This window comes from Bombyx mandarina, chromosome 15 (genome assembly GCF_030267445.1).
Source record: "Bombyx mandarina strain Sakado chromosome 15, ASM3026744v2".
NCBI classification, from domain to species: domain Eukaryota; kingdom Metazoa; phylum Arthropoda; class Insecta; order Lepidoptera; family Bombycidae; genus Bombyx; species Bombyx mandarina.
This window is the reverse complement of record NC_143221.1, coordinates 574,545-602,197: the sequence shown is the minus strand read 5'-3', so window position 1 is coordinate 602,197 and position 27,653 is coordinate 574,545. Positions and strand designations below refer to the sequence as shown.

The window sequence follows — 27,653 nt, the reverse complement described above, 5'->3', positions numbered from 1 at the left end:
GATAAGCCACGCGAAAATACTGCCGGTTTGAAAATATTTAGATTTAAAAACTAAATTCCGGATGACAGTCGCTTTAGCTCGTAATACATAATACACGTATAATCATTCTTATTATCGGGTATTTAATTCATTGAACTAACATGTATTTTTCATTACTTAGTGTCTAATAGAAGTTTAATAAGAAAAATGGTAGGCATCGACTCGAACGTGTCCTCGATAACTAATTTCGTGGTCCCTGCCTTCTTAGGCATTTCTTTTCAATATTTTTCCCTCCAATTGACCACTCCTGTCGTTATTGTCTTACTTTAGACACAATACAAGATAATTCTTTGCAGTAAAACTCGTTTGAAATTTTGATTATTTTCGGAGTTTGTTATTAACAAGGTTTTGAATGAATTTTCTTAGAACACTGTGTGATGATCGAAGATCCACCTGACATTCAAACTTTAAGATCATTCGTCCGATTACTATTCCAATACGTTACATATTAAGTTTGAAAATACTTCACATTTTTAGTGGTCTTTTATCCAACAATTTACTGCTACATTTCTTCAAAACATTCGTATGAGACTACACAGACCTGCGTTTCCTAGAGAAAAGTATAAAACAAACGGGTCACACTCTCGGGAAGTTGTAAAACTGAATGGCTCAATAAAACACAGGCATGAAGCCAGATTCGTAACACAAACTTGTATAACCTATTACCCGAATATCTGATATGTACCGAAAACTAAACGCGTATCGACAAATTACAGAAATAATAGAGAGACTATGCTTGGTTTTTTTTTAAACGCTCACACATTTTGAGCATGGGAAGACGAACTGACAGCCCACCTAGTGTTAAATGGTTAGTAAACCTCACAAGCACGACAAAATGGATGCCCTCGCCGAATCTCTCCCGTCCTTCAAACGAGAACATTAAGAATGAAAAATAAATGTCTCCGACCTACAATAGTCACTCAACACCAGGTAGACCGTAAATGACGTAAGTTCGTATGCTCATAAACGTATAGCAATAAAAAAGCCAAGAGTCACGACGCCTTAACGACATATTCGACGTATTCACGACGTATTATTAATGTGAATTACCGGTTAAAACGATTGACTAATAATGTGACGCGATTGTTAATAAAAATGACGAATAACGTTGATCAGTGGCGCGCTCCGGTGCCAGATCATATAGGCTTTTTTACACAGGGTAAGTGTCCCGAATAAGGACAGGCGAAGTTTTGAAAAACTATTTTTGTCCACTCACCAGTCCAGAAGTCATCTCTAATACCTTCATAAGACATCGTATACCACTTCTAGTATCGAGTGGATAGTGAAGTGATAGTTTTAGTTTAGCTTTAAATCTTTTAACGATTAATCGTGTTCGATATGCTCTGCGGTCTGATTTCGAATCTTTCTAGAAGCTTAGTTTCCTCAATCGTGTTACACCCTATACAAGTTAGAGTGTGACCGACTACCTGTCAGTCTGTCGGTGATACTAGATGGCATTTTTAAGTTTATACTAAATGAGAGATCGAGACGTATCTAAGACGTCCTTTTCTCTAAATAACCTAAAGAACAAAATTTGATCTATTTATTCGACCTAACTTTTAGGTATTTTAGAACACAAAACAAATTTTAATATACTTCCCTCCAGTTGGACATTGTATCGCAATATACACTTAAATATGTTATAAGCAAACAGGAAGCGCTTCAAAATTGTTAACTAAAAAAAAAAAACAAAGTTGTGTAATTTAGCGTAACGCGTGATCCGAGACGTACCTAAATATGGCTGGTATTTAGGATTATACCGTAATAACGTCTCACCTATCTCGAGTTTAGCAACAATGGCTTCCACGTTCGCTAATTATTGTCTAAGAATATATGAGAAATTATAAAACAATGAGTTTTTAATCTAATTATTTGATCGCGACCTTTTTGAAATCAAATACCTGAAGAACTCTGAAATTCTGCATTACCGACGTATTTATGTTTAATTTTCTGACATACATTTAGTTCAAGTACCTAAGAAATATAACGCGGTATGTAAATGCTAGGGCCTGTAATGTTCCCCATTTGCAATTCAAGATTAAACTTGCTTAGCATTCTTTCTCATTTGCTCATCATCTCAATAGCTTAATTTGAATGACTTTAAAATAATTAACGAAAAGAAAAACTTTGATCAGTTTTAATTATTGGCTTTTAACGAGACATTAATTCAATCACATCTGAAAATGGAAAAATGCGAAGTGACAGGTCGATGGCGCTGGCGTCCGCTCATTGGGGTCAAGGCGGCCGCGCCGACTCCGCGGTTGACGCAATCCAACACTATCTATAACACCGTGTAACCATCACCAACCAAACCATAGTTTGGCTAACAACATTGTAACCAATTAGTTGGTATCAATTTTGAAAATTAAAAATGGTGACCGCATTTTAATGTCTTGCTATAAAAATGTTATTGTCGAAGATATAATTAGAACTTAAGAGCGGATTTAGTCGTGTGATGCCGTAATGTAACAGAGTCTCTTTGTGCGGCTCGGAGCCGGTCCATCCAGAACGAGGTCTCTGCACTCCTGTGCAATTTGTGCTTTTTTAAATTGTACTCAGCGGACGCAAAACCACCTGTTAATTTAAGATATTATCTCAGACAGACTATTAGATATATGTGTGTTTGTACATATATGGTTTCATTGATGGATTGTTCTGTTTGTTTCCAGTGGGAGCGTTGAGCGATCGTGACGCATATGGATATGGTTACGGCGGCGGGGGAGGCGGGACTCACCACTTCGCAGCGCCTGCGCCCCCGCCGCTGCCGCACGACGAGCTGCCATACTCCGTATTCGACTTCGGCGACTACCAGCGCCACCATCATCACAACAAACTGAAGCCGAAGAAAAGGCCTCGCTCCGACGCACCCCCCACGCCCGGCGTCAAGCGCAAGAGCCGGGAGGGCTCCACCACGTACCTGTGGGAGTTCCTGCTGAAGCTGCTGCAGGACCGCGAGTACTGCCCGCGCTTCATCAAGTGGACGAACCGCGAGAAGGGCGTGTTCAAGCTGGTCGACTCGAAGGCGGTGTCGCGGCTCTGGGGCCTGCACAAGAACAAGCCAGACATGAACTACGAGACCATGGGCCGCGCCCTGCGCTACTACTACCAGCGCGGGATCCTCGCCAAGGTGGACGGCCAGCGCCTCGTCTACCAGTTCGTGGACGTGCCCAAGGACATCGTCGAGATCGACTGTTCGTTGGCGTAGAATCTCCCTGCACACGTGACCGCTCCCGGAGGCGCGTATTTATTTCGCTCTTACATTTTTCACTAATAGTAAAGATTCGTCTAGTTTTCAAATCATCATGCATGACGTTTTTTCAGATTCGCTTATGAATATTGTTATCGAGTTAAGATGTGAAAGTGTAACTCTCGGATCGTGACGACTAATCATTGAATTTAATATTTATACAAAAAAATAGGAGAGACGAAATCGATTGCTCAAATGTTTATATAGGTACCTATGTTTAGGGGTATTCAGGATGCGGAGCACTTGACTCGCTAAATGTTGTTGTATGGCGACGCGGCCGAGTTGCGAGTGAGCTGTGTCGACTGCGGTACTGTGGTACTGCGGTACTGTGGACTTGTGAAGTTGTCCGTTTGCGTGGGCGCTTCCTCGGACTGCACGGATCGGAACTTCCTACCTCAAAACTACGCAAAAACATAAAAATGATTCATATTCAGATATACATATATACAATATGTTCGATACAGTTTTACATTACACATTAAGTATGTTTGTTATATTGAATAGTCTTATAAGAGTTAACAACACTGAAATATTTACGTAAAATGAGAAGATTTATATTAATGAAAACAAAATTATTGTAGTGGTACATTTGAACCGTTTGGTGCTCGCGGTAGCCATTTTCATATTTACAACTTGTTAAGAATTCCCTCTCCGCTGTTGATGCTATATTTACATATATGTTTACTGAATATTGTTTGTCTATTAATTGACACGTTCCTTAGTTGTCTCATAGTCTATTTAAATACTATATTTGATTGACGAACGTCTTTCCTAAACCGAATTTGTTTTCGATTGATATTATTATGAAATATGTTCCGCGAATGCTCGGAAATTTCTTCAAGTACTGAATAAATACTGCCAACGTTCTGTTTAAATGGGGAAATAAAAAAGAAAATAACCTATCGTAAGTAAGAGTATTTGTGAATTGTGTTAATTATAATTAGATGTTTACTGTAAGTGAGCTGTTTTATGTGAAAGCGTTCTAGTTTATTTCGTTTATTAAAAAATAATAATAACTAAATTTAAGAATGTTGGTCGGGGCCCGCGCGGCGCTCCGCTGCATATCACACACAGAGAAACACTATTTACTATTTAATAATATATTATAACATATTCTCTTATATTATATTTACGTACATGTTATCTCCGATACGGAGCCGTTTTTTTAATTAGTGAAAAAATAACCGTCGCGGGCCTCCAAGTTTTTTTGTTACCTGAATAAATATAATAATTACTATTCGTGGTCCAATGTTATTGAATCATACTGTAACTAGATAGAATAACGAATGTTTGTTTAAGATATAGCCTATTAGGTACACAGTTAATATAGTTCCAATAAATACCATACAAAAAGATCCATCTATGTATACAATAAATTAATTTTTATAGTTAAAATGATAGGGAAAAAATTGTCTATTAAATTAACAGTGAATTGAAAATACAGATTACCAGTTAAAAATTCTGATTGTCATTTGTCAGCAAAGCTGATCGCAGATGAAGTCACATGTTGAAACTAGTTAAAATATTTAGTGCTTTTATTTTAAAAATTAATTCACTGTTAAATTAATACGTTCTGAAGAAATGAATCGAATTCAAAATAGTGCACGATTTTATTTCTCTCTTACGTTGGCTAACCTAGGTGATAATATTGTAGAGTACATTCAAAGGTGGAACTGAAATGAATGCACTATTTTGAGCGTGTTCACGACATAGTCTGTGTAATGGAGTAAGATGACGTGTTGTGTCAAATTTAGTTAAAATAGACGAAACGTGCATTGCTTCTATTTTAAATGGTAAAAAATCAATAATACAGATTTATACATATTTTATATATTTACATATTTAAAATAAGATTAAAAAAAAAACAAGAAAGTATATCAAATGATTAGTGTGTAAGTTATATTTATATTAGGTGCACGTTTCGTCTGATTACTGAAAAGGGTTAGTGAGCCTTAAGAGAAACGAATGTCGTGTTAAATGGGTGCTATGATGTGGGACCGACGGACAGACTCGCACACCACGCTGACGATCCGATCCACGAGTATAACGAGACATGCCAGTGCGTTAATTGTTTTAAAATGACGATTTAGTGAAACGATCTCAGTGTTATAACTACGAACAAAACCAGTGCCCGTTGTGCGTGTGATCTATATTTTTATTAATGTGGATTTTTATCATATTTTTATATAATATCTAGTTGAAATTCTATCGTTTCGGCTGTTTTAATTCTTCTTTTGTAAATACGTCTTTTAGAATTTAACTTATTTATTTTTATAAACGCTTTGAGCGTCCCACGCCAGGCACAGCCGCGTGTCGGCGAGCCCGGAGGGATCTCAAAACGTTTGTTTTTCCTTTTTAGGAAATTTCGTTCTGTAGGTTACAAATTTTATTGTAAAATATCTATTGTTAAATATAAGGATAGTGTAATGAATGGACCACGGGAGGAGAAGAAACGCTCTCAGAAGTAATCGGCAGTTTGTGATGCAACGCGCGAGATGTTAGTTACCGATTTGTATGGATGTTTGAGCAAGCATTTAAAATGATGCTCGGAAAAAGTTTTTAAAAAAAAATTAAAATAATTTTAGTCGAATTGATGTTATTGATAAAAATCAAAGTTTCTAATAAATAATTAATGTACTTAAAAATTTTCAATGTAAATTTTTATGGCACCTCAAAATGAATGATTTTAAAATTGAGCCTAGTCTTAGTATCATAATTTGTTGAAAAGAAAAACGCGGACGCCATATTGGCGCAGTGGCGTCGCAACGCGGGCACATGCGGCCCTTGTGCAATGTACAAATGTACATTCGACGAAAACGCACACCCTCACTAGCCACGTGATGGCGTCGCTAGATAGTTCAAGTATGAAATTTGTGCGTGGAAGCAACGAGAAGGTTAGTGAATTTGGTATTAGGGCGGGGAGGGCGCTGCGGTCGCACGGCAGCACGCGATTAAATGTTTCGAAGTTGCATGCTATTTCGATGTACGTTTATCTAAATGTAATTAATGTCCAAGTGTGTATTTCAATACGTAATTCATTCCGGATGAACGTGTTTGTTGCGTGTCGTTAGTTTAATTTCATTACCTTGAACAATAGACGGCGCTTCCTTCGTTTTTGCTTCAAAATTATTATTTTTTAATTCTGAGAGTTAGAATGTGTAAATGTGAAATTTTGTGTTATATTTGCTTTTAGTTTTTAATGCAATTACAGTCCGATAATTTTTAATTAACTTTAACATAGATTTTGTTAATTTTACAAGATAATGTATTTTCTGCCCCCTAGTTAAGTTATTTTTCTAATGTATAGTTAGTTGTAAGTGTAAATGATTTAGTACGTAATTTGATGCATGATGATAATGTTAATAAAATATCCACAAAAAATATATCTTTATTATTTACTCTCCGTTTCCCTTTATGATTTAAAAACACAATAATCATTTAATGAAGAAATGAAAAATTTGAGCTTACTATAGAAATTATCCTATGAAGTCTAAAATTTGAAAACAAATAACGCAAGATAAATTGAAAAATACGCTTTATTGAGTTGTCGATGATACTAATTTATTTATTTATTATTATCCTATGGCTCATCTGTTGGAGCGTTGACCGAGGGTGGCGATACCTACATGCGAGCCGCAACCTACTACACTGTGCTTAGTGCGAGTTTTTTAACGTTCTCCATAGCGTAAAAGTTAACTCAACATTTGCAGTTGGAACAACACCCCTAGCCGCGAACGTAGGCAAACGTTCGAAATCCATACGAATTTGAGTTATCTTCTACGCTAATAGTTTGTCATTTAGTGTGCAATCTATAATAACCAAACATCATGGTATTACTTGATTGAGATTAATAATTAAATTTCTTTGCCAAAATTTGGGTATAAATTAATTGAATCTTATGTATTATATTCTCCTATCTGAAAATTATTTAAGACACCAACTTTCTAAAAATCTCCCACTTAACTGTAAACTTAACGCTGGTCATAACACTCCTAATACAGTTGCCAATGTTAATATTGTAGATTACCTATGATTATAAGTAGTGTTAGCCTCTCTATGAGTGTGTGTAATCAATCACGACTAGTACGATCTAGTCCTAATCTATTCAAATACTTCATCAAAATACCTAATCCACATAGCCTTGTTCCGTTTAGTTTCCAGTCCTGTACCATGAGTGGGTAATATCGGTTTTGCCGCGTATCGAATCGTATCTATATAGCGAGGATCAATATCGGATATTGAATCTATATATTTTCTGAATCTATATATTGATGGATGCTAGTAGATTTTCTCGATTCATGATATTTGAGATTTGAAACGATACGCTGATATAATATCGTAGTAGATATAGATTTAAGTCAACGTTATACGCTTGGTTTTCTGATATCAATTTATAATATGATCTTAAAGTAATAAAAAGAACATGAAAATAAAAATATCAAAAAAACTTTCCTTCATGCTTTTACCAGGCTTAGGACTGGCTACATTATTTTCAGTTTTTAGTATTTTGTGTCTTAATTTAAAATTACAAAATAAACCAAAAGAGTGTAGATTTCAAAAGTTTAATACAAACACAAGAAATAAACTCAATTATTTGGATTCAACTAAAAATAGAAAAATGTGTACTTTAAAAATCAAACACAAAAAACTTTTAAGTATTTATAAACACTTGTCCAAAAATTCTAGTTCAAGGTCAAAGCGCGTGAAATTAAATTCAACGATGCAAATAGGCTATACTGCATTCAAGTTAGGGTTGAAAGTTGAAACTTCTTTCCTTAATTGTATCCTGCTGATACGCTAAGAATAATCTACAGACATATGGACTTAAATATAAGGTTTACAATTGTATGGATAATGCCTGTTTCTGTTTCATTCATCACATGATATCCCTATCGTGCGCTCACTCACTCTGGCCGATTCGATACGAACCAAACGAATATTGCTGATATTAACGAATCGGTACGATATGCCGATGCGCATCACATCGAGCGATATCGTGTATCGGCTGATATCGAAATATAGATGTCGATTCACGAATCGGTACGATATGGCGATGCGCATCACATCGAGCAATATCGTGTATCGGCTGATATCGATATATAGATTTCGTGCGGGGCGATATCGGATTCAACGATATTGCTGCGATATATAGATATTGAATCTATATACGATTTATATCACCCACTCCTAGTACATGGCATAGTACTTGTACTGTACTTGACTGGCTACTGGCTAATAGACTAATCCACTTCATCGCGTGGGCCTCGGACTTCAGCAAAGCACCCAATGACGACATATGCATGCATTTGTTTTACCAACAGCCTCAAATGCCGCGGCCACTGCTGCCCGGGAGTCGTTCACCAGAGAAGCAACCAGCATGCTGTCACCGGTACCTTGCTCAGCTAGACTAGCCTTTTATAATAAATACGGAGTTTACTGCGTTATTTATTTGATTAGACCCGTTACCTTCTCGTATCCGAATTTACATGATATTTACACCTATGTAGCGGGTAGCTATCAGAGATTTTTTTATGGGATTTTATGACCTGGTAACTAAGACCTTTAAATCATGTCTTATTTTAATTTATATTCTTATTTTTATGAAAATTGATAATATGGAGTGAAATGAAATGAAATGAAGATGATTAATTTGAGACATTAAACTGGGATGAAATTAAATTAAATGAGATGAGATTATATGGTATGAAATATAATCTCAGTAAAATGGTGGTCATTTACTGAGACTTTTTCAGTGGACTTTTTGGAGGATCTCGAGAAGTTACGTTCAGCGGCTTTGTTTGATTTTCCCACATTTGTGCACATTCACAGATATTAAACAGTCAATAAACCACCGTTATTACATATTTAAACCTGAAGAAACACTAAATAGACAAAATAAAACAAATCACACAACTTCACTCCTCGCTTCCCGCCCAAAAGGTCGCTATCAGAGAATGCGAAGATATTTTACAGAATCCTGAGTCTCGCTAACGACATTTTCAAGATAAGTTTGAATACTTTTATACAAATTCCGGACAACAATATTCGGACTGTTGGTCTACCAAGCAATTCACCCGCTCATTGCAAGATCTTCCCTTTGTCTTATAAACCAAACCTGTTTTAGTAAAAAAGCTTTTCTTCTAGTAATAAAGTGTACTGAAAAAATTTAAGTTCAATTCAATTCTTACTGGTGGTAGGACCTCTTGTGAGTCCGCGCGGGTAAGTACCACCACCCCGCCTACTTCTGCCGTGAAGCAGTAATGCGTTTCGGTTTGAAGGGCGGGGCAGCCGTTGTAACTATACTTGAGACCTTAGAACTTATATCTCAAGGTGAGTGGCGCATTTACGTCGTAGCTATCTATGGGCTTCAGTAACCACTTAACACCAGGTGGGCTGTGAGCTCGTCCACCCATCTAAGCAATAAAAAATAAAAGTAATATGTGTACTCTTTTTACCACAAGTAGATAGTTTGATGGATCGAAAAGACATTAATTTCACGTAAAATAGCAAGTCCAAAGTGTGACTTTCTGATTGGTAACACTGCTAGTTGACGTGTTGTTGTCATGTCAGTCTACTTGACGTGTAAGCACAGCTGTCGTGGTATTGAGAACCTATTGAGTTTTCTTCATGTTTTCAAAACTATGAGAAGGAAAAAACCTTAAATTAAAGTTGAACTCAATTACATAAATTTTATGTTTAAGTGAGAGACATTTTAACTTTAAATATGGTGTTAATGACTATGATTGCAAGAGTCGCCGACGGGCTGCCTTTGGCTGCCACTATGCAAGAGGATGAGCAGGTATTTAGAATGCTCTATAATCATTTTCTATGATAGCATATTTCGTCATATATACATTTCTTTCGTATCTTTTTGTTTCATGTATTAGTATTTTTATTTTTAAATTGCAATTTTGTTTATTATTTTTGTTTGTTGTAATTATAATTTAATTTGCTGTAATGATTTGCAGAGCGGGTGCAATATACTCGAGTACCAGAATCAGGCTAAAATGCTGTTTAGGAAATTAAGCCCTCAGTCCCCGATGAGATGTTCCATTGAAACCGGCCCGTATCTCTTCCAGTGAGTCACAGTTCATTTATGTCAATTAAACCTATATCATTTTAAACAAAAATAGTCCAACAAAAAATCTATATGCAAAACGTTTTTGCAAGTAATATGTACACAGTAGCTTCTTACCTAATTCACAATTTAAATGTTTAGCCAGACATAACTTTCTGACATAAGACATTGTGCACCTGTAATAAATTATTACATATGCTACTACAAATACAAGTATAGTAAGTAGTAAAGTACAATTTTATATTATTTGTCTATTCTTTTACTCGTTTTTTAGGACAAAACCCCTAAAATTTATAATGCTTTTTTAATATTGGCTTTGTAGAATGATTTTTAAGTATGGTTTTGTTTTTTTATTTGAGTCTTTGCTAGGTTTTATTATGTGAGCTGCAAAACTAACTATGTTATATACTTGGAAGCTGCTATGTCTTTATTGTGAGACTGGTGCGATAGTACTGAGCCATATGTTCAATTAAATATTGTTATGTACAACACATGTTCTACTAAAATTCAAAATGCAATGGAATTAACTCTGAATGTAAACATGTTATTATGCATTTAGTTTTATCATGTACTGGTTGGGTGATCAGGCTCACAAGCCACCTAGTGTTAAGTGACTAAGTAACCTTACAATATCACAAACTGCCATATGTGCTTGTTCGCATACACTTGTAGGCATGTTATTCGTGGTGGGGTCAACATCACATTGACTGCTGGGTGTTTGCCTGATTTTTCCTTATAATATTAGTAATAGATTCACATGAGGACATGCACAATTAATATTATTGTGAGCCACCAGTATACCGAGCAGCTTATGAAAATAAACAGTGGCGCCTTAAGGAACATTTTACATAATTCTAATCTATTGATAATAATGCCTGTTTTTGTGAAATAATGGTTTTAAGAAATAAAATTTCTCTTTTCAGTTATTTGATTGAAAATCACATATGTTATTTGGTCCTGTGTGAAAGAAACTACAGTAAACGACTAGCATTCAATTATCTCGAGGAAATAGCACAGGAATTCTTCCAACAGTACGGACACAGGGTCTGTTTTTAATTTATTAAAATTACAAAATTTTCTTTCAGTTTCAATCTGAGGAACAGATTTTTTAATTGGGTGTTAGTTGTAGTCTATCTAGTTTTTTTTTTCCTACCTTATCTGATAGTCTTGAGAGGCTATATCAGCGTCGCCTTAACTAGTAGGTGAGCTCGTGGGGCTCAAGCCTGATGACGTTGCTAACACGAACCCTAGCAAGAGCCGTGCTTCGCAGAATCTAAAACCAGATCGGAAAACCGACCCACTGAGAAGCTACTTAGTGTTAATCAATCACTGGCAGCATGTAGATACCAGAACAAGAATAACAGCACCTGCTGACTCCACCTACTCTGGAATAAAAATATCTCAATCTTCAAATTGGAATGCATGATTATTTGAGTTACAGTTTTAGTTTCATTATACAAACAATCAGAATAGGTCTACCATCCCAGTATTAAGAACTAAACATCTGAGATAAAAAAAATTACATAAGTTAATCGTGAACATTTGCTAAGTACGTATATCATTATTGAAATTAGAAAAATTGGTACCCGCCTGCGGGATTCGATCACCGGTGCATCGCTACATACGAATGCACGGGCGTCTTATCCTTTGGGCCACGACGACTTAAAGTGACTTTAAGTACATTTCAAGTTAATCAACCGAATTCTTAAATAAAAGGAAGACTCGACTTCTGCATTGTGTGTTCAATGATATTTAAACTACAGCGTTATTTATAGAAATGAGTTTGTCCACAGTTGAACACCGTGACTCGTCCGTACACGTTCATAGAGTTCGACACGTGCATGCAGCGCACGCGGAAGCAGTACGCGGAGGGCGGCGCGCGCGCCCGCCGGGCCGGCGCCGCCTCGCACCTGGCGCCGCAGCTGGGCGACGTGCAGCGCATCATGATGCAGAACATCGACGACGTGCTGCAAAGGGGAGCTATACTGTCCGGTAAATGCCTTCATCTTCTCCATTTTTGTATTGATAAATCACCTCCATCCCTAATTTTATCTAATGTTTACACGGGTATAATATTGTTATAATGTACCGGTCTTGCAATTGGCACCACATCACTTGAAAACCTGTCTTTTTATTTTTTTTATTGCTTAGTTGGGTGGATGAGCTCACGGCCCACCTGATGTTGACCTTGAGATATGAGTTCTAAGGTCTCAGTATAGTTACAACGGCTGCCCCACCCTTCAAACCGAAACGCATTACTGCTTCACGGCAGAAATAGGCAGGATGGTGGTACCTACCCGTGCAGACTCACAAAAGTCCCACAACCAGTAATTAAGCGAATTACAATTTTGCGGTCTTAATATGTTATTTAGTCAACCTCCCTTACGTTTAAGTTATAATAGTTGTCAATGTTCTACCATATCTTTAACCACTGCGAGTAGTATAGACAGATGTCTGGAACCACTGCATTCACCCACAGTGTGTTTTCAGAGGTCAAACTTTAGTCATGTACCATCCGGCTCCAACATAGACTCTGTCAGCATAGGTGGGAGAAAAAAAATTATTTTCGTGAATATCCAGAATATGGTTATTAAATTTTACGTGATTTAACTTTCAGAACTGGACACGAAGACCCAAAACCTATCGATGATGTCGCAGAAGTACCGGAAGGACGCCACGTATCTGAACACGAAGTCGATGCTGGTGAAGGTGACCGCCGGAGCAGTTATCGTGCTCGTGATTGTGCTTTACTTCTGGGTTCTCTAGATGATTCCATGATAGTTACGGTTTGTCTCTGGGAAATAAGCGCGACCTATAATTAACACAACAACAAATATATATCGTCGTTGTCAAACCAAAATCTGCTATGTGCAAAAACTCTATTTTGAATTAACGAGATTGAAACATTTTCGTATAAAATTTTATATGAAAGTGGATTTTTAAGAACTATATCAAATGAATAGATAAATATTAAAGCTATAGACAAATAACAGTTTTTTTATACTTTGGATAAGGCTGTGAACTATACAAAAAGGTCAAAATGTAAAAATCTCAAAAAGTGCACATAGTAGATTTTGGTTTGACAGCGACGACATATTATTCAAAACGAAAACAATGATGGTGAATTATAATTATAGCAAAACATTACTATTTAATTGTTCTTATTTATTATTAATCACGTATGAGCAGATTGATGTTGCAGGAGTGGGGGGGCGTCCACCGCCTACCGCCATGTACGGTCTGAATGAGGTTGTTGACCCCCATATTTTGTACGCGCGTTCATTGCGTGTTTCCAAAATCTATTATTCCAACATGTTTATTATTTTTCGCCTCGCTTAATATGAGTCAGTATAATGATAATTTGAATTTTTATTGCCCCGGTAATTAGAATTTCTACTTTGGAAACGCCCTTAAATGATCGATGCCCGCACTACCTGTCACATTGTTAGTACCTACACTGCTAACAGACTTAACTGTCACCGCTTAGAATCCATAGACAACAAAAAATTTTTTTTTGAGTCCTTTTTACTATTCAATTATTTTTTTGACCGATTTTTATAATTATTTGAGAACTATTATGATCTTAAAGCTATTCTACGGTTTAAACCAAAATATGTCTCTCCGGCCCATAATTATAGAATTCAAAAACCCAGAGCCATGTTTATTTCACATTCGTGTGAAAGCGTCATATGGGACTCAGTGTTTAAATTACTCATTCCAGTAACTCAATTCTTCCTCAACGTATTTGAATTTGTGAATAATATATAAATTAAAAAATATATGTCAAAAGCAATAAATAAGAAATGTATGTATAATGTTGTTTTTTTAATCCTTTGCTATCTATAGTTCGCGCCAATTTCAAGAGACCAGTTGCTAAAATCGTATGTAACATGTGAAATAAAATCAATGCAAAATTATTTAAAAAGTAAATCTGTTAAAAAAAATATATGTATAAAATACACATATTATATTAAACAAGTTGACATTTTTTTCAAAAGAGAACACGCTTTTGGTGTTTCAAAACAGAAATAAATTCAATGCGAGCAGTACCATTTGATGAGGGTTTTGATGGCACCAATTCATTAAAATTCATTAGTTGTTACATTAAAAAGGGTTGATCATAAAAAGATCATATTGATGGGTAAAGGGCTATTTGGTTTAAGCGACATTTCGCTTAACACGCGACATCTATCTTTTTAATTAAAGGTCCGTTTTATTTGGTATTAGTATCATGACTTCAATATTTTAAATTGAATTTCAATTAAGTTTACCCCATTCAAATAACTGAATGTTTATTTAGTTATAATATTTTCACCCCTCAATATTATATATCCTAAACTGTTATTTTATTAACTTTCATAAACGATAAATGTCCTTATACAATTCCTCTAAGCTCATTTGAGGTTTTCTAACTATTCAACTGTGTTCAGAAAATTGGTACAAAGAAACATTGTATATTTATTTGTATTTATACATTCCAGGTCATTTTTTTGTTCACTAATTCAAAATTGTTTAACATTTTAAATGGTCTATAAATAATTATCAGGGACACAAGATAATTTTATTCCAAACAAAAATACTCAGGCCCAGGTACCACCACGACGAACATTGCTTTATACTTTCAAGCTATTCAGAATAAAACACATGCGAACTTGCCTTAAATTAAGAAAACTCAATGAAGAACAACTGACATCAAGAATCTTAAAACTAATAACAGATAGATTTGGCATTATTAGTGTTGTATTTCAGTATGTAAATAAAGTAATATTAGAGTTATTATAATAATTTTATTATGTATTATTGGTCAGGTCATTCATAAAGTAGGTAATCAGGCACATCTTATTATTGTTTCTCACATATTAATTGTGTATGTTGGTGATGGAATGTTGAGTTTGATCACAATTTTTACTGTTGTATTTGATTTAAGGTTTAATAAACATGCATCCCTTTTAAATTTTGTTTTGTTTTTAAATACATAATTGCTACTAATGCTGTGTAAAATTACAATCCAACATGTTTATTATATTTCATATATCATATTTATTATTTTATTTTATACTACTGCAGTATTTATCTTTAGATTTACAGACTATTGAGATTGTAATCCTGTCAGATACCAGTATTCTACCATTTCTGTTCAGCTGTGCTATTTTTATGTATTGGACAGACTGGTGAATGAGCTCATGGTGAACCTGGTGTTAAGTAATTACCAGAGCCCAGAGATACACCATGAATGCCACCACTCACTGTAGTCTTGAGGTCTATGTCTCAATTGTAATTTCGTCGGAGTTTATTTTTAATGACCTCAAACACTACCACCACCACCTATTGTGAAAACAAATTATGCATATTTTAAAATTTTTAACTGTTTTCTTTTGCACATAATCAAGTGAAGTCGTCACAATCACTGTGTTTTCTTCGTTTTGCTAGGTGTATTGTAGTTACTGAGTTCAATGTGTCTCTAGCTTTAAGAGCCATTGGTATGGTTAACATCTGAAAAATGTAATAGTCAACTTTAATCAAATTATCATTTTCTGAAAAGTCTACTTCACTGAAGGATATCTGTTAAAGTACCTAAACAAGAAAAACAAACCAGAAAAAAATAATCACAAAAATTCTAAAAATATGATTACTAATAAACTTTACAATGTCATTATTTATCATTGAGAATTTAATATCTGGCCACGTCAGCTGAGAGGCTATACTTAAAAAAAACAGATAACTACATATAAAAATACCTGCAGTATTTTGGCGAAAATAACAGGTCGATTTTTCCACTGCAGTGTACCAAAAACTTGTACTGGATATGGTATTAGGGTTGAATGTACAGGTTCTTTGAGGTAAACCATAGACACTTGAATTCTAAATTCAGGTATAAGATTAGGTTTGTCCAGCTACAATTCATAACTTCAGATTAGGTTCTCTTAAATATACAGGCTAAAGATGTATAAGAGGGTTTACCATGAATACCGTTGAAAGCGTAACAATATTTTTTTAAAACTATGACTTGGTAAGTTATAGTGTCATACAATTATGGTATGTTGATAAAAATAAACATTGAAAATTATTTAACGAAAACTTACTTCGGTTAAATAATAGCGCCCGTTTAAGCTCTGTAGTATTCCAATGGTTCTACATTTCGTTATTTGTCCAGCATTCAATTTACAAACTTTTCTCAGGTTGTCTAAATTGTAGTATGTATAAAAATCAGTCTAAAACATATTGTATTTTTGAAATTATTTGAACTTATTTGAACCTGGCTTCACGTTCCATGCAGAATTACCGAAGATACGTCTTCAAAATGCATGTCGCGATAATTGGTATTTTTAACAAATGGCATTTTTATTTCGCAATTTATTGTAAAATTCTGTGGTCATCCAGATATTCCAAAATATTAAATAATGTGGGTTATGTTATGTTGACAGTTTTTTGGATTTTGAAGATTTTATGGCAATTTTTTAAGGGATTTTATGACCTGGTAACGAACACCTTTAGGTCAAGTCTTTTATCATCACTACATAGTTTAAAACAAAATCGCTTTCTCTGTCCCTATATCCCTATGTATACTTAAATCCTTAAAACTACGCAACGGATTCTGATGCGGTTTTTTTTAATAGATAGAGTGTTTGAAGGTTTGATTGAAGAGGAAGGTTTATATATCTACTATATAAAAATAAGTCGGGTTTTCCTTCCTGACGCTATAACTCCAGAACGCACGAACCGATTTTCACGGTTTTGCATTCGTTGGAAAGATCTCGGGCTCCGTGAGGTTTATAGCAAAGAAAATTCAGCATTCAGCATATTCATTCAGAAAAATTTCAACAGAAAAGCGGGAAAATCTTTTTTCACATACAGCGCCATCTCTGATACATAGCCTGTACTACAAATCAATATTTTAAGTAAATGGCACCCGTGCGTGATACACTGTTTGACAGCTACTCATTGTTCTCTGCTCAGGGGGCTTATTCCGCCCCGACTTTAGAAAACGTCACTTTGCTGGATGTCATTTTGAAAACCAACAAAACGTTTAGAAACCTTTTGAAATAAATAACGTTTTACAACATTTTTATTTGTTACTTTATATTCTTTTTAACATAAATCGAAATAAACGTATAACATAGATTATATTTATAATAATCTCAAAGCTAAGAACCCAGGAAAAATAATAAAAAGTTAAATTTCTGATCGATTAAATTCTTATTTTAAATCTAATTAATAAACGAATGTTTACCGCATGCTCATATCCTAATTTGGTTGCTGACCAAATTACATTCAAATGAAGTGGATGACATCGTATTAGCTGAAATTCCTGATCCAGTCACTAATCCCCATCTACACGACATTGTGACGACACAGATGGTGCATGGACCGTGCGGTGCATTAAATCCATTATCGCCTTGCATGGCTGATGGAAAGTGCACAAAACGATATCCGCGACCGTTAGTTGCTGAAACAGTCACAGGGAACGATGGATATCCAGTTTATCGTCGGCGTTCAAAAGAAGATAATGATCGAACTATCAAAGTTGAAGTTCAAAATCAAGAGATTGAGATCGGAAATGAATTCATTGTACCATATTGCCCGCTGCTATCACGAATTCTCGAAACACATGCAAACCTTGAGAGTTGTCATTCGGCCAAATCAATCAAATATTTGTGCAAGTACGTCACAAAAGGCAGGGACATGGTTGTGTTTAGTATTGCGTCGGAAAATGCGAATGACGAAATCAGCAACTTGCAAATAGGCAGATACGTCACTACTAATGAAGCACTGTGGCGATTATTGTCATTTCAAATTCATGAAAGATATCCCACAGTTGTACATTTAGCAGTGCATTTGGAAAATGGCTAAAGAGTTTACTTCACTGAGGCTAATGCGGCACAACGAGCTGAGAGACCACCATCGACAACATTGACTAGCTTCTTTGCAATGTGTGAAGCAGATCCATTCGCAGCGACGCTGATGTACGTTGAAATGCCCAAGTAACACTTGGAATCAATCAACAAAGAAATTCCAACGTCGCAAACAAGGAACCCCAGTTCCAGATTGGCCACAGGTGTTTTCCACTGATGGTCTATTCTTCTTGGACGCACCTGGAGGAACAGGGAAAACATTTGTCATTTCATTGATTTTGGCCACTATTCGATCAAGATGTGACATAGCTTTGGCGTTAGCATCATCTGGAATTGCGGCGACTCTTCTAGATGGCGGTCGTACTGCACATTCTGCGCTTAAGTTGCTACTCAATTTAAACACAATTGATACTCCAACATGCAATATTTCCCGATCCAGTGCAATGGGAAAATTGTTGATGCAATGCAAGCTCATTGCTTGGGATGAGTGCACAATGGCACATAAGAAATCACTTGAAGCACTTAGCTTCACACTGAAGGATTTTCGGCAAAATAACAACATCTTTGGCGGCTTGATGATATTGTTGGCAGGCGATTTCAGGCAGACGTTGCCAGTAATTCCCCGTGGAACGCCTGCAGATGAATTGAATGCTTGCCTGAAGGCATCACCTTTATGAAATAACGTAAAAACATTATCGCTAACCACTAATATGAGAGTTCAACTTCAAAATGATCAAAGTGCTGCACAATTTTCCAAACAATTGTTAGCTGTTGGCAATGGAAAAGTCCCAGTTGATGCGACACCTGGATTAATTACTCTTACCAACGACTTTTTGGCGCCGATTTGTAGACTCTCAATTAGCTCTTATTGAAATTGTTTTCCCAAACATTAGTGAGAATTATTAGAATTATGCTTGGTTAAGTCAACGAGCAATTCTTGCCGCAAAGAATAATGATGTACACGCACTGAATTTCACCATTCAATCAAAAATTGCTGGCGATTTGGTGACATACAAATCCGTTGATTCCATAACAAATCCCGATGATGTAGTAAATTATCCAACGGAGTTTTTGAACTCTCTGGAGTTACCAGGATTTCCACCACATAACTTGCAACTCAAAGTTGGTACAGTTATTATGATATTGCGTAATTTGAATCCAGGGCGACTTTGCAACGGTACTCGACTTTCGGTAAAAAGACTTATGCCGAATTTGATTGAGGCAACCATTATTAACGGAAAGTACGCAGGTGAAAATATATGTATTCCTCGAATACCAATGTATCCGACTGATCTTTAACTTCAAACGATTGCAATTTCCAGTTCGCCTTGCGTTCGCAATGACAATTAATAAGTCGCAAGGCCAATCGCTTAGTGTTTGCGGGATAAATTTAGAAAATCATTGTTTTTCACATGGGCAGTTATACGTTGCGTGTTCACGAGTTGGGAAACCATCCGCTTTGTTTGTGTTAACGTCAGAACAAAAAACAAAAAATGTGGTTTACCAAAGAGCACTTCAATGAAACGGATAATTTGCGGACACGTATAACGCTTCGATTCAGTATTTACTTTGGATTCACTTTCATTTACTTAGTTCAACTAAATAATACTTCATTTTTGTAATCGAAATGAATTCATTACTGTTGTGAAATGAATTTTTTTTTCCTTTTCAAATATAAAACAAACAAAAAAAATTCTTCATCTTTTAATCACCAAACGAAATGTTACATAAAACGAAGCCATCTGGTGGCGTAACGGAGTTCGCCGGGTTTGCTAGTAAGGAATAAAATGAAATATCATCATCAGCCTGCGGCAGTCCACTACTGGACATAGGCCTCTCCCAAAGCACGCCATGGCGCCACTGAACCCGATCTTCGGTTCTACGCTTCCAGTCATTGCCAGCTGCCTTGCGCAGGTCGTCACTTCATCTAGAAGGAGGGCGTCCTACACTACGTTTGAAGATGAAATATAATCTCAGTAAAATGGTGGTCATTTACTGAGATTTTTTCAGTGGACTTTTTGGAGGATCCCGAGATGATACGCTCAGCGGCTTTGTTTCATTTTCCCACATTTGTGCACTTACACAGATATTAATCAGTTAATAAACCATCGTTATTACACATTTAAACCTGAAGAAACACTAAATAGACAAAATAAAATAAATCTCACAACTTCACTCCTCGCGTTTCCGCCTTTCTTCCTCCGCCGCGGCGTCACCGTCCTTTGTATTGGAATATTTACAATGGTCAGGTCAGTTTGTTACTGCCAGGGCCTATATATATATATATTAATACACAATATCAATATAATAACAATATAATTTATTTACACTGTTGTATGATTAAACATAGAATATTTACAACATGCAGCTTACCATAGAATTAAACACATTAAGAATTTTATTTATTTTTTATTTATGTAGTATCGCATTACTCGTAATATTAACTTCGAAAATTAATGGCTACCTTTTTTTGTAAGAATAAAGCTCATTTCATTTTAATTCATTTCATGCCATGTTTCATATTAATCAACTTAATTTCATTTCATTTCATAAAATAAACATAAAAAAAATATATATAAAATATTACGTTGTATCAGTTGTATAGTACGATACCGTTGCCTTTCCGTTTGGAAAAATAAAATATACTACTACTGACTACTCATTTTAAAGTGTTTATTCAGGTGAATGAAGTTAGCCCCTCAAAAAAATTTTTTTTTCCTATTTTATACTTATTTTCTATTAATTCGTTTGTTCATCATTTGTTCATGATTGTTCACTGTTAATAATTGTTTGTTCTGCATTTATTTATTTAAAAAAAATATTTAAAAATATACCTACAAGTTAGCCCCTCTAATGCAATTTTTAATATTTTTTCATCCTTAATGACTCGTAAATATTCATTTTCGATTGTTCTTATACAAAACACGTTTGTTCTCTTTCGAAATTACTCGTTTTTTGTTTAATTTACTATTTTTATTAGTTGAATAAATGTATACAAAATATGTGTACTGCGCATGCGTCAACTATAATGCCTAAACTTTATACGCGGTTTTAATCGTGAAAAAAAAAAACAAATATAAATCCTGAAGGAGCAATTAATTGGTATACAGTTTAATTAAAAAAATTAAAAATTAATAAATGAAATAATGTGCATTGGCGTTAAGTTAGACCAAATACATTTTTTCCATCCTCTTACCTATCGTATTAAAATGTTATTTTACTAATGTTAGGAATATAATTTCGACTGTGTAAAAAAGTTATTATAATGTATACCTATATTATCTCTTGAAAGATAAATAATGAATATATTTACTTATTTGTTTATATTACCTATGTGAACTCCCTATCTTTTTTATACCTTCATAACGATAAGTAGGAGGATGGAAAAAATGTATTTGGTCTAACTTAACGCCAATGCACATTATTTCATTTATTTATTTTTTAATTTTTTTAATTAAACAGAATACCAATTAAATGCTCCTACGGGATTTATATTTGTTTTTTTTTTCACGATTAAAACCGCGTAGAAAGTTTAGGCATTATAGTTGACGCATGCGCAGTACACATATTTTGCATACATTTATTCAAATAATAAAAATAGTAAATTAAACAAAAAACGAGTAATTTTGAAAGAGAACAAACGTGTTTTATATAAGAACAATCGAAAATGAATATTTACGAGTCATTAAGGATGAAAAAATATTAAAAATTGCATTAGAGGGGCTAACTTGTAGGTATATTTTTAAATATTTTTTTTAAATAAATAAATGCAGAACAAACAATTATTAACAGTGAACAATCATGAACAAATGATGAACAAACGAATTAATAGAAAATAAGTATAAAAAAGGGAAAATAAAATTTTTTGAGGGGCTAACTTCATTCACCTTGTTTATTCTATGCTCATTTTATATTAAGTGTATAATCTATGCTCATTTTTATGAAAATATATTAAGTGTATAATCTATGGAAAAGTAGGAAGTAGAGGTAGATACTGAAAAGTGGAACTTTAATATAAATTATGTACATTACATAGGTACATACCTATTTGTGAAAATTAAGAATACTTTTAAGCATTGTTAGGTTAGTTTAAATAGAAAATAATCGAAAACTTCAAAATGTCATCTTCCCTCGTAGAATTACGACCAAACAGACGTCTACTGGAATTAGACTTCGAAGGATACAAATTAAACTTACAAGCCCTACCCCACTATAGCTTAGAGCTAGCTTCTCTCGTGGATAAAGTTTATCCCGACGATGTCCAGTACTCTTTCGTTCACGCAAAACTTTTTGCACTACATAACCATCTAGTCCTTGATTATTGGGATTATTCGTTCAACTATTATTACATTGACAAAAACCAGCAAGTAAGACATGTTACCTTTGAAAATATAAATCACACATTCCAAAATAATATTGTTTATGATATCCCAGCCCACATTGAAAGGAAACCAGGTCATTTCAACCCTTCACTGACATTTCCTGCAAGTAATTTAGCAGTAGTCAGTGATGGTACAGGAATGTTACACATAGTTGACACAGGACCAAGAAATAGGTCTGCTGGTAGGAATCAACTCTGGCATACCCTACAATCCAGCTTAATACTCGGAGAGAACAAGTACTTTGTTATTGTTGATGCACGAATACAAGAGAAGAAAAATACTGAAACTTTGCATTGCTTACTTCAATCAGTTCAACAAAATGAAAAACATTTTGAGTCTGTTCTTACTTGGGTGTCCTTTGATAATGATGGAGAGTCTTGGAAGCAGATGAGTTTCAGACAAGTACAAGGAAAGGGTATAGTGCACTATGCCGCCATAGAAACCAGCTGCAGTGCTTTGTATGTTGCATCGGACAATATCTTTAAATTTACCATGGATTCTGAAACAGAGATTACTCAGAAAAATCAAAGGATGGAATCGAGAAAAATTATTTACACATGGCTTCAGACATCAGAGGATGTAACAGTCACGTTAAAATTAGAAGAAAAATACAATAAGAAACATTTCCATGTGTTAGTTTCACCAATTACCATCAAAGTGAGTTATGCTGGAAAGACATTTGTGGAGGGAAAACTAAAGCACAACGTGGACAGTAATTTGACTACATGGAATGTTCAGGAAGATGGTAAAGTTGATATTCTAATTACAAAATCTGATAGTATGTTATGGGATGAATTAATTGAAGGAGGGGATCCCAATGGTGAACAGATAGTAGACGCAAATTTAGTAGAAGAAGCACACCAAAGACTAGCACATTTATGTTCTGAAACAGAAGCTACCAGTGAACAGTCAGTGCCAGGGTTCTCAACACAAGAACTAGAAGAGTGTGATGCTGCTTCTGAAGAAGACACTGTGTTAGGTATGAAAATAAATCACATTATTTCTTATTGACAGACGAGCTCATCTCCTACATGTTTTTGATTATTATTTATTATTATTATTTACAGTAGCCCATATGCGATTCTATATGGAAACTGAGGTTAAAGTCTCACTTGTATTAAAATGCTTGAAATCAAAACTCAATGATTGTAGGGTGGTAGTCCCAAACCCATACAATAGGTTGACAACAATATGTCAATTTTTCTACTTTAACAATATGTCAATTTACTCACCCGTACTCAGCCCACCTGGTGTTAAGTGGTTACTGGAGCCCATAGACATCTACAACGTAAATGACCACCTACCTTGAGCTATGAGTTCTAAAGTCTCCGTTTTTACAATATAATGGCTGCCCCAATCATCAAACCAAAATGTATTACTGCTTCACACCAGAAATAGGCAGGTGGCTACCTACCCGTGCGGACTCACAAGACTTCCTACCACCAGTAAACTTACAATTTCTACAAAACAACTAATTTAAAAAATTGTATTATTATTTTATTACAGTAAGGCTTGATGCTACTAATCATGAAATCACACATCGGATACCATTAAGTGTTCACCAATACCTCTTCAGTGTAAGATTGGAAACTCAAGAAGTCCCAGCATTAGCCTTAAGACAAGATGTAGATGCTTGCATATGGCAACCATACTCTTTACTAGTAAACACAGAAACCTGGCCTGTGACCCATCAAGGGACATTATCTGCATTTGGTTATGTTCAGTCTTCAAAACAAAATAGAAAATTTGTTACATGTCCTCCTAACTTCTCATACAGTGTTGTGTGTGAATCTGAGAGACATATATTCATTTATCGAAGTACTGGTAACCAAGATTCACAACTGAGAAAACGTACAGGAGGAATGATGAAAGCCATAAAAGTGGGACAACAAAATTTATTCAACATTGACAAATATGGAGAAGTTTTAGGAATTAATGCTACAAATGAGTATTTATTTATATTGACCGAGAAAACATTAGTGGCTATTGAAGTGCAATAAAAATATGTTTCATTGATATAGTATGTATCATTATTGCCATCCATGTCCATAAATTTTAAGGAAAATCAAGTTAATGAATGACGCAGTTATCTGAAATGTGATCCTCCATAACAAATAGCCATAGTACTATGATTTTCCAGAGCGATCCACCAATGTATCCACAGGTACTCTGACAGGAGTGAATGATATAAAAGAATGGGCATTCATTTCTCTTGGGAATGGTTCCTAACCAGTTAGTCTTGCATTTTACTAGGGGATATTGCATTGAAAGTGGATGACAGCATATCTAACTTTAAAATTATTGGCTTGCTTAAAAGTTTTTTTTTGTCCAGACGGGCAGAGGTCATCTGGTTTTCACAACATTAATTTACCTATCCACCTCGAGGCATGAGGTAAATGTCAACTAAACTGTCCCAGTGAACATTTTTATAACAATAAAAGGAAAATTTTCAACTTTTTTCCGTTTCACTTTCATTATCACTATCCTCAAGACTTTCTTCAGATGAGTATCCAGTAGTAAACAAGAGATTTTTCGGTTTCTTCTTTCGTTCTTCTTTTATCTCCTTCTCTAATGCCATCCTTTTTTCTTTTGCAATTTTCTCTGTTAATAATTCTCTTGGTCTTTTCCTGTGATTTTCTTTGATATATTTTTCTTCATTATTAATTCCATTAACTGAATGATTATTTTGTTTTATTTCTTTAACAAGTTTATTAGCTTCTATCTCTTCAAATTCGTCTTCTGCAAATGTTTATTAATTATGAAATCTCACTATTTTGATTAATGTCTAAAAAAACCACCAACCAACAGGAATGGAACTAAATGTTTTATACACCAAATGTTTATTTATTTAGATAAATTAATTTTTAAATACCATTCACATTCAGTAATAATTTTAGACATTTTGAAGGTTTTTTTTCATTCAATACATTGTGGCTCTAGCAGAAAATTTGCATCTATTAGTGCACATATTTGTCAAAGATATAGTCAAATTATAAGGAATATAAGCAAAAAAACCGGCTGAAAAGGTGTTTGAAAGTTATTCAAATTGTCAAATTAAGATTAATGTCAAATCCCACAATACTGAGCCATTATTAACACCACATCCCTTAAAAATAAGTATATATTACCTGGTGTAATGATCTCAAAATTATATGCATGATCTTTTAAAACAATGAAAATTATGGGAAATTCAACAATACATTTCCCAGACAGATTCTCAGCTAAAGATTCACTTGGATCTAGTTCAAAGAATTTCTTGGCTGATCCTTTAACTTTTTCGGCTGTAAATAACAAAAACAACAAATGATTTACTAATCAATTAAAATATTTGTAAAAAATTATTCAACCTTTTACTGATAATTATCAATGGAGAGTTTTTTTAATTACCTTTAAGTAAAATTTTAAGACCACTAATTCCAGCTGCCTTGTAAAATGATAGTGATTTTGATCCTTCAAAAGGCACATCACAGTTAATATATTTATCCAACAGATGAGATAGCTTTTTCTGTTCAGGGCACTTTTCATCAACATATTTTAAAGGTTCTTTGTCGACATTAGGAAATATCCATTCGACTCTCCAATTTATTAGGTTACTTTTATAATTGTATCTTGTAGTGTTATTTTTATGTCTTGTAAAATTTTGTGCTAAAAACTGAAGCACAATACCCCGTTGGCGTGCAGCCATTTTTAATTTGAATAGGTGCTGTGGACAAATACATAAAATATGATACATATGATACATTTACGTTGTAAATGTCTATGGGCTCTGGTAATCACTTAACACCAGGTGGGCCGTAAGCTCGTGCACCCATGTAAGCAATAAAAAATGTATAAGAATTGAGATTTTTCTATTCATAAACTTACAATTGGTAAATCCTTATCGATTCTTGTGAACCTCTTCTTATCGTCTCTCTTGACTCCCCAAACAAACCTCGCGCATTCTTCTAACAGCCGGTAGTCACTCAGGAGATCAGTATCGGTAAAATCTTTCATTCTTATAAACTTTGTCCGATCTCTTATACCATCACATTCCAACTCTTTTTTGTGAATTCTCACGCAGTTTAAGCAACATGTCTTAACTTCGCATTTAGGACATGTGTATAGTGCTTTATTAGCCGCACAAACTTCGCAGTCACCAAGTCTGAGGTAATATTTTAGGTTATTATTACTAGGGAGGTTGAATTTCATATTCATAGAACAAGATTATTAAGATTATTTACCTTGAAAGCCCATCTTGGCTCAGTTCATCACAGTCTGAGTCTGCAGACATATTGTTTATTAAAATTTCAGTAGATCTCTGATTTAGTCCACAATCTTAAATTCTACAAGTGTAACATAAATAATCTAACGATCTAAGAAAAACAATAGCCATTAGTAAGCGTATAATAGCATTATGCAATAGCCAGTATTTTCTAACCTTAATTATTTTTCTCAAATATTAATCTAATCTATGGTAAATTTAGTTTAAAATCGTGTTTAATCTATGGTAAATTTAGTTTAAAAAATATTAAGTAATAGACTTTTTGGCGGGAACGCGAGGAGTGAAGTTGTGTGATTTGTTTTATTTTGTGTATTTAGTGTTTCTTCAGGTTTAAATGTGTAATAACGGTGGTTTATTAACTATTTAATATCTGTGAAAATGTACAAATGTGGGAAAATGAAACTAAGGCGCTGGACGTAACTTCTCGGGATCCTCCAAAAGTCCAATAAAAAATATCAGTAAATGATCACCATTTTACTGAAATTATATTTCATCCCATTTTATGAAGTCGTCGTGGCCTAAAGGATAAGACGTCCGATGCATTCGTGCTGAGCGATGCACCGGTGTTCGAATCCCGCAGGCGCGTACCAATTTTTCTAATGAAATACGTACTCAAACAATGTTCACGATTGACTTCCGCGGTGAAGGAATAACATCGTGTAATAAAAATCAAACCCGCAAAATTATAATTTGCGTAATTACTGGTGGTAGAGGACCTCTTGTGAGTCCGCACAGGCAGGTACCACCGCCCTGCCTATTTCTGCCGTGAAGCAGTAATGCGTTTCGGTTTGAA

General features: G+C 34.8%; 5 protein-coding genes across 14 annotated transcripts in view; 3 read left to right on the top strand and 2 right to left on the bottom strand.

The window, feature by feature from the left end:
* Eip74EF (Ecdysone-induced protein E74) overlaps positions 1-4,181 on the top strand; it is a 247,768-nt gene extending 243,587 nt beyond the window's left edge. For all 10 annotated transcript variants that reach the window (XM_089733413.1, XM_089733409.1, XM_089733410.1 and 7 more), the window contains one exon: positions 2,709-4,181. In XM_089733413.1, coding sequence (XP_089589539.1) covers positions 2,709-3,244 — 536 coding nt within the window. In that variant the 3' untranslated portion in view covers positions 3,245-4,181. The remainder of the gene's footprint in view (positions 1-2,708) is intronic.
* A 5,629-nt stretch (positions 4,182-9,810) lies between these two features.
* On the top strand, positions 9,811-15,318 carry Sec22 (vesicle-trafficking protein SEC22). The gene is made up of 5 exons (XM_028173793.2): positions 9,811-10,085; positions 10,255-10,364; positions 11,288-11,408; positions 12,158-12,356; positions 12,982-15,318. Exons 1-5 carry the CDS (start codon positions 10,011-10,013, stop codon positions 13,128-13,130), a joined length of 654 nt encoding a protein of 217 aa, XP_028029594.1. The 5' UTR covers positions 9,811-10,010; the 3' UTR covers positions 13,131-15,318.
* Positions 15,137-16,958, bottom strand: LOC114242582 (uncharacterized). Its single transcript, XM_028173794.2, has 4 exons — positions 16,648-16,958; positions 16,448-16,576; positions 16,103-16,258; positions 15,137-15,857 (listed from the first exon to the last, which is right to left on the bottom strand). The coding sequence occupies exons 1-4, from the start codon at positions 16,702-16,704 to the stop codon at positions 15,750-15,752; spliced, it is 450 nt and encodes a 149-aa protein (XP_028029595.2). The 5' UTR covers positions 16,705-16,958; the 3' UTR covers positions 15,137-15,749.
* A 5,191-nt stretch (positions 16,959-22,149) lies between these two features.
* Positions 22,150-24,615, top strand: LOC114242641 (nudC domain-containing protein 1). Its single transcript, XM_028173888.2, has 2 exons — positions 22,150-23,578; positions 24,106-24,615. The coding sequence occupies exons 1-2, from the start codon at positions 22,336-22,338 to the stop codon at positions 24,597-24,599; spliced, it is 1,737 nt and encodes a 578-aa protein (XP_028029689.2). The 5' UTR covers positions 22,150-22,335; the 3' UTR covers positions 24,600-24,615.
* On the bottom strand, positions 24,479-27,071 carry LOC114242587 (box C/D snoRNA protein 1). The gene is made up of 5 exons (XM_028173806.2): positions 26,820-27,071; positions 26,464-26,740; positions 25,987-26,302; positions 25,728-25,880; positions 24,479-25,338 (listed from the first exon to the last, which is right to left on the bottom strand). Exons 1-5 carry the CDS (start codon positions 26,867-26,869, stop codon positions 25,049-25,051), a joined length of 1,086 nt encoding a protein of 361 aa, XP_028029607.2. The 5' UTR covers positions 26,870-27,071; the 3' UTR covers positions 24,479-25,048.
* Between the last annotated feature and the right edge of the window lie 582 nt (positions 27,072-27,653).

Excerpts from the sequence above, each read along its gene's own strand:
- Sec22 (XM_028173793.2), top strand. The coding sequence starts at position 10,011 with ATGGTGTTAATGACTATGATTGCAAGAGTCGCCGACGGGCTGCCTTTG. Across the intron at positions 10,365-11,287 it reads ACCGGCCCGTATCTCTTCCA|TTATTTGATTGAAAATCACA; the intron begins GTGAGTCACAGT and ends TTCTCTTTTCAG. Across the intron at positions 12,357-12,981 it reads AAGGGGAGCTATACTGTCCG|AACTGGACACGAAGACCCAA; the intron begins GTAAATGCCTTC and ends TTTAACTTTCAG.
- LOC114242582 (XM_028173794.2), bottom strand. The coding sequence starts at position 16,704 with ATGCCATTTGTTAAAAATACCAATTATCGCGACATGCATTTTGAAGAC. Across the intron at positions 16,577-16,647 it reads ATTTTGAAGACGTATCTTCG|ACTGATTTTTATACATACTA; the intron begins GTAATTCTGCAT and ends AATATGTTTTAG. Across the intron at positions 15,858-16,102 it reads TTTTCGCCAAAATACTGCAG|ATGTTAACCATACCAATGGC; the intron begins GTATTTTTATAT and ends TACATTTTTCAG.
- LOC114242641 (XM_028173888.2), top strand. The coding sequence starts at position 22,336 with ATGTCATCTTCCCTCGTAGAATTACGACCAAACAGACGTCTACTGGAA. Across the intron at positions 23,579-24,105 it reads TGAAGAAGACACTGTGTTAG|TAAGGCTTGATGCTACTAAT; the intron begins GTATGAAAATAA and ends ATTTTATTACAG.
- LOC114242587 (XM_028173806.2), bottom strand. The coding sequence starts at position 26,869 with ATGTCTGCAGACTCAGACTGTGATGAACTGAGCCAAGATGGGCTTTCA. Across the intron at positions 26,741-26,819 it reads AGCCAAGATGGGCTTTCAAG|ACTTGGTGACTGCGAAGTTT; the intron begins GTAAATAATCTT and ends ATATTACCTCAG. Across the intron at positions 25,881-25,986 it reads TCTTAAAATTTTACTTAAAG|CCGAAAAAGTTAAAGGATCA; the intron begins GTAATTAAAAAA and ends TGTTATTTACAG.